This window comes from Thamnophis elegans, chromosome 10, assembly GCF_009769535.1.
Source record: "Thamnophis elegans isolate rThaEle1 chromosome 10, rThaEle1.pri, whole genome shotgun sequence".
NCBI lineage: Eukaryota > Metazoa > Chordata > Lepidosauria > Squamata > Colubridae > Thamnophis > Thamnophis elegans.
Window position 1 is genome coordinate 28,950,637 of NC_045550.1, and position 12,992 is coordinate 28,963,628.

Here is a 12,992-nt window from a genome sequence, read left to right on the forward strand (position 1 = left end):
AAAAGGTCATAAAATGGGGCAAGACTCTCTTAACAACAGTCTTGCTAACAATAGAAACTTTGGGCTCAATTGTGGTCATAAGTTGAGAACTACCTGCACTACAGTATAGCTTTGTAAATAAAGTCGCACATTTTGGACATCTTTAAATTAAATCTTTCTTACATGAAGCACAGGAAATATTTTGTAGATGATACTTACACGAGTACTATTTTACACACTGTTCTCAACAATAGTTCTATCAAAATAAATGGTCTCAAAACAGACTCAGAGGGGTCAATGGCAACTGCAAATAAAGGCTGATTAGTAATGTCTACCATGTTTGTAAATGAAAACAGATATTATAAAAATAATATACAATAAAGAGTGGGTGTGCTAAGTAATACTGAGCAACAGAAATTAGCTCTTGTTGTAATTATACTACAGTATGTCTAATTACAAAAATGATTGGCATGGCAAGAGAAGAGAAGAGAGGAGAGGAGAGGAGAGGAGAGAAGAAGAGAAAATACTTAATTTGGCCAAATGTTACTAGACACACAAGGAATGTGTCTCCAGTGCAGGAGCTCTCAGTATACATGCAAAACAACAGAGTAATAATAATCACAATAAGGATGCCAATAACAGAAGATAGTAGAAAATACTACATGGATGGTTTGGTGTGTGTGTGTGTGTGTGTGTGTGTGTGTGTGTGTGTGAGAGAGAGAGAGAGAGAGAGAGAGAGAGAGAGAGAGAGAGAGAGAGAGAGAGAGAGAGAGAGAGAGAGAGAGAGAGAAAATATGACATTATGGTGGGAATTAGGTGTTCATCAGAATGATGGCATGAGGGAAAAACTGTCTCTGTGTCTAATTGGTTTGGCATGCAATGCCCTGTAGCAGCTTCCCAAAGAGTTGAAACAGTTTATGTCCAGAATGTGAGGGGGTCTGTAGATATTTCCTCAGACCTCCTGACCTATGCAATATAGAGCAGTGGTCCCCAACCCCCGGTCCGCGGACCGGTGCCGGGCCGTGGAGTACCTGGCACCGGGCCGCGCAGCGGCTGGGGGCCATGATCGCTGCAGCGGCCGGGGGCCATGATCACTGCAGCGGCCGGGGGACATGATCGCTGCAGCGCAAAGGCTCCTGGGCTGTGCGCAAAAGCTCCTGGGCCGTGCGCAAAGGCTCCAGGGAAGAGAGCCCCGCGCAGGTACGCAATCAATGTGTCGTCGCGAACAACGCCCCCCCACCCCTGCGCGCGCTCAGCGGGCCACGGTAAAATTATCAAAGGCTGACTGGTCCGTGGCGATAAAAAGGTTGGGGACCACTGATATAGAGGTCCTCAATGGAATGCCTTCCATGCTGGTTGCAATTGTTTTTTTCTGCATTTCTAACTATCCACTAAAGTCTGTACTTGTCCTGTTTGGTTGCTGTACCAAATCAATTAGTTATGTAGAAGTACAAATGACAGACTCAATAATTAATCTGTATTATTAACAGCTTCTGGGGCAGTCTGAACTTTGAGTTGACCCAGGGAAAATATTCTTTATTGTGCCTTTTTAATGATAGTTCTAATGTTAAGTTTCCATTTCAAAATCCTGGGAGATTATACAACCCAAAACTTGAAAACTTTACTCTTGATACTATGTTATCTAATATAGTAAGAGGTAGTAGAGTAGGAGCGTTCCTCCTAAATTCCACTAATATCATTACAGTTTTAAGTGTGTTCAGCTCCAGATTGTTCTGGCTTTACCACAGGCTAGTTGTTCAGTCTCCTGTTGATATGCAGACTCATCACCATCTCAAATGAAACCAATGACTGTGGTACCATCTGCAAAGGTCAGTACTTTAAATGAGGGATCCTTTGAGATACAATCATTTGTATAGAGAGAAGAGAGTAATGAAGAGAGCACCCAGCCCTGAGGGAACCTGTGCTAATTGTTTGGGTATTCAATGTGATTTTCCCTAGCTTCACCTGTTGCTTTCTATCTGTCCGAAAGCTTATAATCCATCTATACATATGGACAGGGACAGCTAGCTGAATCAGTTTAGAGTGAAGAATTTCTGGAATGAAAGTAATGAATGCCGAGCTAAAGTCTACAAAGAGGACCTGTGTATAAGTCTCTGGGGATATAAGATGTTGCACCATGTAGTGCTGTGCCATATTGACAGCATCATCTGCCAATCTATTTGCACAATAGCCAAACTTCAAGAGGTCTAACAGTGGATCTGCCATGATTTTTAGGTGGGCCAGCACTAACCTTTCAAAGGTTTTCAAAACTACAGATATCAAAGCATCTGGTCTGTAGTCATCCCAAGATGGAGGGCTTCTTGGGAACCAGGATGATTGTAGAGCATTCGAAGCAAGAAGGAATATAACACATCTCCAGTGATTTACTAAAGATGCAAATAAAGATTGGAGCCAGTTAATCAGCACAGACTTTTAAACAAAAAGTAGTTACTCCATCTGGGCCTAGTGCTTTTCCAATCTTTTGTTTATAACAATGGTCCCCAACCTTTTTGGGTTTGTGACTGGTGGCAGCAGCAGGGGAGTAGAGGATGGTTGCATGCACACAATCTAATCCTACACAAATAATTCTTTGCAAGTTTGCCCACCGCTTGCGCAGCACAGCTCCCCATGAGCTATGGACCACTAGTGGACCATGACCTGGGCATTGGGGATCCCTGGTCTATAAAATACATCTTATACATTTTTTTCTAGGATCACCAGTGGTTGGGCGTTCAGAGGGATGAAGATAGGTGCAGGAGATTTGGCTATTGTTGGTGTTTCTGAGATGGGGAGCAGAGGTGGGTTCCTGCCAGTTCGCACCAGTTCGGTAGAACCGGTTTGTCAAATCTACTGAACCGGTTAGAAGAGGTTCCACCAGTGGACCTGGAAAGCAGGCCACACCTACAGAAGAGGTTCCAAAAAAAAGAAAAAAAGAAAAAGTGAGAGATTAAAAAAGAAAAGAGAGACAAAAAGAAGGGGGGGGGGAGAAAACACATGGCCAGCAAGCCACTCCCACCAGGTCACATGGCCAGCAAGCCACTCCCACAAGGAGGCCACACCCACAGAGTAGGTTCGAAAAAAATTTGAAACCCACCACTGATGGGGAGGGTAACAAAAGTTGACAGTGATTTCATCTCAAACCTACAGTATAGCACATTCAGGTAATCTTACTAGTGGCCCAGATTCTGAGATTTATAATTCAAATCCCCACATAGCCACAAAACTCATTGGGTGACGTTGAATTAATAAGGATAACCAGCTCCTGGCAACCTAGTAATTCGAAAGCACAGAAAAGTGAATAAATAGGTACCACTTTGGTGGGAAAATAACAGTGTTCCATGCACCTCAACATAGTTATGTTGGCCACATGACCACGGAAATGTCTTCAGACAATGCTGGCTCCCTCAGGTAAGAAATGAAGATGAGCAATGCCCCATAGGTTTGGACACTGTTGGGAAATACTTATCTTTTACCTTCAATAGTTTTTGTTTTGAGCCACATATACTGCCTTTAACTTATTGAAAGAATGTTGGGATAAAGCTAAAATATCATTCCCAATACAATTCCATTATTAACTGTTCCTCATATTAGTTCTCCTCACCTATGTATAACTCATTTGATTATTATTTTTTAAAATAAATCAGGCATAATCAGTCTCTCAAACAAAATATTTTCCAAGTTTAGAAAATATAGTGCCGTTGCCCACTCTACATGTGTATATATTCAATTTCTGAAATGAATTTTGAACTGTCATAGAATATTCATACCTGATAAACTCAAAACATTAGAGATCTATTGCAAATATATCAGTGCCAGTTGTGAATGTTGAAAGTAATCTTAAATGTGACTACAGCTAGCCCAATGCTAACTCCAACAGTTTCTTAGAAAAGGATTTTTTTTTAAAATGATTCCCTTTACCTTAGAAAAATGGCTTCATTTTTTGTACCCTAAAACACTAGACATAGCAACAATATAAATGAAATAGCTGGTTCTTTTGCAATTCAACTATGCCAAAAGTATTATGAAACGAAACTCATAGGTCATCTTCTTTGAAGTAATTATTTGTTCAGAACTAAAATCTCTTATTTTGTATTACTCCGATTCTTTTCCCCAGAATTCTCTTTGGGAGATAGGAATTCCAAAGTAATATCCTCATGAGAAATTCTAATAATATCATAGGTTACAACACCATATATTCATACCAATATCCATGCATACAGACAGTAAAACACAAAATCAGGGCAGGTTACAATCTTCTTACTGTCGAAATACATGTTTGGGAATTAGAACATAAATCATATGGTTCAGTTAGAAATTCATAGGGTTTTCAACATGGGTTTGTAGTAGACAATTATTGTCAAAGTATATGGAACTCATTGGTATAGTAAGGGATTTCTTGTTGCTATTTCACATACAAGAAGCCAATAATTCTTTTGGAATAACTAATGGAATTGTTATTCAATACTAGAACATCAACTCAATATCTGATTTCCAGAAAAAACTATATTCATTTTTATCCAAAAAGAGAACCAGCATATTTTCCTCTTTAAAGGAAAACTGACAGAAAATGTGTTAAATACAAACAAAATACCCTATGAATTGTCCAGCTACTTTACTATGTTAAAGTTATCAACTGCAGGAGAAACCAATCCTCCTCATATAGCCAATAAATGTTTACATATATTTACGTAGAAATCTATGTAACTGTCTATATTAACCACAAAACAGGGCCAAAGTAAAAATTCTCTTTTAATTGTATTTTTAACTACCACTTAAGTAAATTAATTAATCCCAATCTGTATATTCCAATTGTTTTCTCTCTCAGGTACAATACAAAAATACAAAAGCACACCAGAACATGGTTTTTTATCCTTGCTGTCTTTATTTGCCCTATTCAGAATTACTCCTTGTTCACCTTATCAAAACAATGATACAGACCAATTCAGAAACACATATTAGATTAAATGAATTTGGCTGAGGTCAGATGGGACATACTGGAACTGCTTGAACCAAAATCAAGCATACTTTCTGAAATTCATTTGTTTTATATAACCACTGTTATGATTATCATGATATTAGAATCTACACATAATGTACCGTGGTTAAACAGAAACTTCCAACAATATTCTTATAACCACAGATGAGTTTTATTGTAATCAGGTTGAATTATGGTTTTAATACATCTGAATTCTAATAATTTATATATCAGATGCTCATGTTTCAATTGTTAAGATACATATATGCATAATTATATATTCATGATTCAATTTAAGATATATAATACTTTTAGTTTAAATTTGTAATAACTAACAAAAGTATCTTAATTTGTATCTTTCAAAACACTGGGGAATTTTCATCAGATGCAAAGGTGAATACTGTGCAGGCAGGAAAAATACATTACTATCAGATTTATACAATGGCGGACAAGATTTAGGCATGATTTAGAAATCAAACCAAAAATACTGAAACTGCCAGGCAGGGAAAGAAAGATTTATACTATGTTAATACGTTAACGAAGAATAATAACTGAGCATATTTCATTAGTAATGCCTCAAAAACAAAGCTGTTGTTGAAGTATAAAAAGTAAGTAATGAAAATGATTCAACCAAAGCTAAGAATTTAAAGATACAATAGCAAAAAAATTTATACTACTTACATGACACCCTGAAGTACTTTGTGAGGATCAGGATCAAATAATCTGTCAACATAATGGCGACTACTTGCTGTAACTTCCTGTAAGCAAATACATTTGAGGTCTATCAGTGATATACATTTTTACACATTCAAGAAAGCAAGACTATGAAGCAGTAATATTTATTTGTAACAGTGCATTATAGTGATCTACCTAAAGGTGACAAGGTTATGAATGAGTGAGTGAAAGTAAAGCTTCCTGATCTAGAAAGGACATACCGTATATGGCATTCAATATATAATTGTGCAAAGGCAATTATGGCTACAGCTTCTACCTGCTATTTCAACCAGGACTCTTGAGTCTAGGAGGACTCCAAGTTGTAGGTCATCTGGTGATATATCTCATCCAGAGTAAAACAAAAACCCTATATCTGGACTCAATCAGCTTCCAAATCAAAAGCCACTCTGTTTGGGTAGAATTTAGTCTGCTAATTTATAATTAGTCTGCTAATTTTCCAATTAGTAATTCTATTATTTCTCCAACACAGGACCAGATTCTTCTGTCAATGTTTTCTTTTGCCTAATAAAAATACATTTTGATGTATAAATGCACCTCAAAACCAAAAATAATTATGGGGAGCTGTTAAAGATATTATGCGATATCAGTGAAGTGTATCATCCACTACATTACAATATTCTTCAACTGCTGACATTACAGATTTGAAATAATATTTCAATAATAAAGCTAGTATTTTAGCACTTAATGTTATTATTTAGGGATTTAAGACAGCTTCTTATAGGGATGTTGCCAAATCCATATACTACAAGATAAATCAAATTTTAATCATTCTGCTTCCATAGGTAAAAATATAAAGATGCAAATGATATGATTTAAATAATGATTTCAATATGGATGGTATACTATTGTTTCATGGATGATCAAGAACAACAAAACCCATTCCTGATATCAGTTCATTAAATGAAGTTTTCCTTAGAGTTCCATATTTAGAAACTTGCCTACAAATTTTTAACACAAAGAACAATTCTACAATCATACACACACACACATATACAAAACACTGGTTTGCTGCAGAAATATTGTTCATAGTACGAACTTTTTCTTTCTTTCTTCAATGGATGTATTGTATTGTATAAACAATACAGACACAATATTTCCATACCTCCTATAGCCCTTTCCAACTGGAATATATCCAAGTTACAAGATAATAGATTTTGCAAAGACAGAATCCCAACAAAATCATGTTTAAAAGAACACATTCCTTGAATGTTCTTTACACAGATACAGCCATATTTATAAGTGAGACTGAAGTAGCTTTAACAGTATAATATAATCTCCTCCCTACACCACTACAGAAAGTGGAAATATTAACAATGTTAACACTTGCAAATAGACTGGCTAGACAAGAGTTATGTGACATGTGTATCAGAATGGAATATACTTTTTAGTGCCTATTCTGTGTGTGTGTGCGCATATTAAAAACTTAACTCAATGCAACTTCACTGTAACCTGCTATAAAAAAGAACTGTACAATTAACAGCTGAGCAAAACAGGAAACTATACAACAGGTGGAACTTGCAACTGCTGTAACTTTTTTTCTAAAAGTCTATTAAAGGAAAAGAAATCTGCTTTCCAGAATGCCCCTCTAATTGTGTTCAGATTCAATATTAGGAAATAAATCATTTAAAAAATTAAATCTAAAACTAAATCCATTACTTATACGTGTTTTAAAAATTAGAAATACTCCGAACCTCTATGGTTTTACTGCATAAAACTAATATAGAGGGAAAAGCGCAACAGAAAAATTGCCTCCAAATCTACGGATACAAGACGAGAGCTACAGCTCTTATCCCCGCGTCATCTTAACGCAGAAAATAATGCAGCGGGGCTTATTTTATTTGATTTCGTCCAGAGGGGGAAAAAAATCAGCAGTTGGGACGTCCCCAAATCTTCCCAAGCCCACCTCAAAGCGAAAAGAAGCAGCCAAGGCTACTCCTACTCCTATCGTAGCTGCAAGGAGAAAAAAAAGAGGGGGGGGGGACAAGACAAGCTTCCGGGAGGGCGGGACTCGCTATGAACAACCTAAGAAAGGTAGCAGTCCTTCACTCGCCCTGCCGGAGACAAGAGGACCAAGCCCGCTTCCCCCAGCCCAGTCAAGAGAGAGAAAAAGACCGCCAAACGGAAGCCCTAATGCGGCTGACTTCCTTCACCAGGAAGCAGAAGCGCCAGCCTTTGCTGTTGCTGGTCCGGGCCTGCACTTACCGACAGGATACTCATGCGGAGTGGCGTCTCCAGCACACACGCCATCTTGACGCACGCCAACGGCACCAGCCGTTCAACCCCACGCAAGAGCTGGTGCCAGGACCGCTGCGATGACTGTTAGTGCTGGTCTTGCTGCTGCCGCTGCTGCCGCCTCCTCCAAGCGCACCCACATCGCCGGGGGAGATACAAGGAAGGAAGGAAGGAAGGAAGCAACTACATCCCGTCAGTTGAAATAGCGAATGGGAAAGGGGAGCGAAAAAAAAACACAGTTTCTCCGGCAGCGAGCAACACGCATGCGTGGCGAGGACTTGTTGAAGGGAGGGAGGGATTATTTCCGGAAGTAGGTAATTTACCCCCACCTGCTTACAGAACGTCAGGATGAAAAGAAACGTGAAACGGGAGGCGCCAACTCGACTTTCGGATGTTTGGGCGTTGAGCCAATGGGGGGGGGAGTAGCGAGAGACGCGGGCGTGCGCATGCGTAACGGTAAAACCACCTGTCAGAATTTGTCCTTGGCAAAAGTGAACGGGAGAAACATAAGGAATGCGAGTGCTTAGTGTTGGTACACCATCTATTGACAATTATGTTTTAGAGACATACGCTTCTTAACGCGATTGAGGGAAAATTGCACATAACGGATGTGTAATTATGTTAAAGTATTTAGAAACAAAGTTTAGCATTGCAGTGGGATGGAACACAGAAATAGAAGGCTGAAAATACCATTTTCTAAATATGTGCTTAAAATAGCAGTAAGAGAATGCCCCACAATGGCATTGATTGTTCAATACACTACACTAGAAACCTTTGCAAATTAAGGGCTTTCTACAGCTCTCTAGTCTCCTAATCACAAGACTATACCACCATAAAATGTGCTTCAAGGTTGATAGATCAAAAGGTGACCAGAAGGTGACTAGAACAATATTTTATTGAGTTTGTCTGTTGTAACAGAATCGTGCTAGTCTGGCTGCATTTTTGCTTTTTTCCCTCTCATACCTTGAGAGACAGGAAGGAGTAAGTCTCTTCTTGACACTCACCCTGTTTCTCAGGCTTAACATTTTTTTGACTGTGTGATAATTGTCTATAAATACATTCTTCAAAATAATCTTTGTGGCTCCCTATAGTTGTCCCTTGTGCTGATCTCTGGCTTGTGATAAATGGTGGTGCTCTGATGTGTTGTTTGCAGGACACCTATGGTAGAAAACCTACTCCAAAAATACCAAAAGAGAGAGAATGTTCAAACAATTGTTTTATTTTCCAAAGCTGTGAGACTATACTAGTCTGCTGTATCCAAATGTCTTGGGAGCAAGAATACAAAGTTACCAAAGTATTACATTGTTGTAGCTTCCCACTCCCACAATCTGATTAGTTTACAAATACAAAACAATAAAAACAGTTTAAAACATACAAGCCCACAAGCAGTTCAGACTAAAACAATAAACAGTAACAAATTAAACTAAATAGAGGCCATACAAATATATCAACTGAAGATATGAGAGCAAAGGCAGTTTACTTTTTAGAATTCTAGGAATGTCCATATCTCTTGTGGATGCTGTTCCATAGGGGCCATGACAGAGAAGGGACACTTTACTTATTTATTTAGAATATGGACTTGCTGTGTGTGTGTGTTTGTGTGTGTAACTGGTGGCTCATGGGCTGGATGAATCACATGCAGCCACACCTACCCCAGCTCCATGAAAGGAAAAAACATCACGATACGTCACGTGACAGAAACGTGACACCACAAGTTTGACACCCATGATGTAGGCCATCTAACCATTGACATGCATTATTTATCTGAGAAAAAAATCAGCTACTGGACTAGTATATGCCCTCAGCTTACATCCAGTCACAATGTGATCTATAGTTTGACATGGGACTCATGTTGAGAGGAGGATGCCCCATTTATAGTGAGTTCTGACAGATGTTGTGTGAGGTGCAAATCCTCTTCAGGATTGTCCATTGCTGGTGTACATTGCTGTTAAATACATGGCAACAAAAGTCCCATAGGATGACAATATTTAATAGAAGAAATCTAGAGTATACCTACTCTAGGTATGTATATTCTTTGTACCAACAGAGAGAAACAGTTGGAGAGAGGTAGGCTGTCAAATATCTAGGCCCTATGCCATAAAGGCTTTATAGGTGATGACCAACACCTTGAATTGCACCTGAAATCTGTCTAGCAACTAAGTTACAGCTCACATAGCAGTAGTGACACATGGAGTATACTGGGAGGTACTCGTTACCAATTGTGCAACTGCATTTTGTACCAGCTGTAACTTCTGGATGGCCTTCAAGCCCCAGGTAGACCACATTGCAGTGATCCAATTGTAAGGTGATCAGAATTTGAGTAATTGTCTGAAGGGCTTCCTGGTCCAGAAAAGGATGCAACAGAATGATTATGCAAAGTCCTTCTTGGTCACAGCTGACACCTGCTCTTTGAAAACCACCAGAGCCACTCAGCTTGGAAAGGTCTGTTCTGCCCTATCCAGACCTGAACAGTCTTCAGACACTGATTATTATCACAGACTGGGTATGGGCTATAAAACCTGATATCATTAGTATGCTGATGATACCAAAACCCTTAGCCATCATTTTCATATATATATATGAAAGGCAGATGTGTTAACCATTGAGCTACAGAGCTCAACTCCTTATCAGCCAGCCAGGGTGAGAGGTATATATTTAAAGTCACAACCCCTGGTATGCCCAAATATGGGAGGAAGGTCACACTTCCACTCTGTCTTCGGCTCGTCGCATAAGGAGTGGAGCTCTGTAGCTCAATGCTTAACACATCTGCCTAAGAGGCAATAGAGCACAGGTTCAATTCCCAACAAGGGTATGGCTAGCTGATGAGAGCTAAATAGCTTGAAATAGATCTATACTAGTCTCCCTTTATTTATTTATCAGCATAAATATAACAAATGTAACAAAAAGGCAACAGTAAAAAATATTGGGTTTCTGTCTGGATGGTCTCTTGCGACGAGCCGAAGACAGAGAGTGGAAGTGTGACCTTCCTCCCATATTTGGGCATACCAGGGGTTGTGACTTTTTATATATATATATATATATATATATATATATATATATATATATATATATATATATATATATATAATTGGAAAGGGGAGAGTGTCAACTCCTGACACACCCCACAAAGGACCACAGGCACAACTTCTCCCCTCCCCTATCAACGTCAATTGAAATCAAATGCTAAGGAAGGAAGTGAAACAGTACAACACAGTGCCTTCCAACCAGTCCAGAATAATATTGTGGTGGATGGTATCAAAAGCCACTGAGAAATGAAGGAATACCTGGAAGGGTGCACCTCCACCCAAGCTCTTATATAAACTGTTGATGAAAGACAGTTTGAAAATATGTGTCCATTAATAGGGGTAATTGCTTTATAACTGATAAGTAAACAATATAACTCTAGGGGGCAGAGTGGTATTCTTCAAGGTATGAAAATATTATACATCTATTCCTTGAAAGGCTACACAGTAACTTTAATATATGAGTTCTGCCAAGGCTCTGATTCTTATACTAACAAGCTAATCCTATACTTTGCTGTAGATAGAGAGATATAGAAGTGCAGCAATGTGTTTGCTTGAGTTTACTCTCAAGGCATGATCTCTACAATCAGTTAAACGCTAAGAGGCACAATGTGACATAATAAAGAAATGTCCATTCCTACAGATGGTAAGGAAGCGATATGTAAAAGGACATACTGTATATGAGATATTATATTTCTCTGTATGGAAGTCAGTAACTCTTCTGTTCTGGAAAGGAACTGTTTATGTCTGGTTGTGAATGCTAGGTTACAGGATTATATTAAAAATGCAAACTGTGTAGTAACTTAAAGGTAAAGCCATCTGGGAAGCCTTTGGGAAAAAATGCTTTTTAACCTACAAGTTCAAACTGAAAACTGATTAACAGTTAGATAAAATAACAAGAGTTTTAAATCAGCCTAAATACAATATTCATGCAACCGTAGTCAAATCAATCTCACAACTGGATGGATTGGAATCTAAATTGCTGTTGGCTGATTTAAAGGAGAAGGAATTTGGTTTGGAAACTGCAGGCTCACTGGAGAAGGTTGAAGGAGATACTAATTCTACAGATCTGGAGAACAGAATCAACAAGTGATGAACTGGAATTTCTTAAGATTGATGGTTATTGGGGAATGTATTTACTACATCTACCTAGAAAACAATTTGCACTGGATTTTTGGGGAAAACGGGTTGACAACAGAGATCCCACATTAGCCCAATTGTCATTCTGTTCAGAGCTGGATATAAATGATGAAGGATAGCAAACAGGAGGAACCAACCAATCACTATCATGCTGGACATGCAAAATTGGGACAGCACTATTCATTAGTGAGAAAGAGGCAAAATAATTACTATTCTGTAGATTCAAAGAATAGTAAATTCAAAGGTGTGTGAATAGCACTTTGATTTAGCAGTGGAGAAAGGTCCTCAGTTAATAGAAAATAGTGGATGAAACGGGAGAGTCCCCAAGTTACAGTTTTTCTCCCTGACATACTGTTTTTTTTTGCTTCTAACAGTTAAAGGAAACCGTTACATGGTCTTATGGTGGATTTAAGTTTTGGGGCTGTTAAATACCTGTACCTCAAAATCCTTCTGAATAATTGGATTCATCCTACTTGAGAGCTTTTGATAAAACTAGCCTGGCATGTTATAAGGAATCTCCAAAAGGTAGCCTGGATATATTGCATGGATCAGTCCAAATTTTATTTTTACATATACTATTATTCACATTCTTTATTCAGCTTAGTACATATGGCTTTCTTGAATAGAATAAAGAACTAGGAGCCAACTTCAGCCTGTGGGGATGAAGCTGATGAATGCGCAACATGGGTGCGGTAGAAGTAACTAAGAGCCAAAGAGAGTGAGACATAAGGACTTTGTAAGGGAAGAGCCCTGGAGCTTTGGAATCAGAGACAGGAAACTGCAGCTGGCATTTCAGAAATGCCAGACCTAGGGGTTCCATAATCTTGGCTCAATGCACCACAATCATGTGGTTTAAAAGTGGAGAATAAAGACATTATTTTCTTTTTCCTTTCTGGTTTCTTAATCTT

General features: G+C 38.6%; 1 protein-coding gene across 2 annotated transcripts in view; it reads right to left on the reverse strand.

Moving 5' to 3' along the window:
• Positions 1 to 8,905, reverse strand: part of ARMC8 (armadillo repeat containing 8) — a 55,532-nt gene extending 46,627 nt beyond the window's left edge. The window contains exons 1-2 of one of the 2 annotated variants that reach the window (XM_032225202.1): positions 7,892 to 8,905; positions 5,636 to 5,712 (exon numbers count right to left, since the gene is read on the reverse strand). In XM_032225202.1, coding sequence (XP_032081093.1) covers positions 5,636 to 5,712; positions 7,892 to 7,936 — 122 coding nt within the window. In that variant the 5' untranslated portion in view covers positions 7,937 to 8,905. The remainder of the gene's footprint in view (positions 1 to 5,635; positions 5,713 to 7,891) is intronic. The other variant, XM_032225201.1, reaches the window with a different exon arrangement.
• Between the last annotated feature and the right edge of the window lie 4,087 nt (positions 8,906 to 12,992).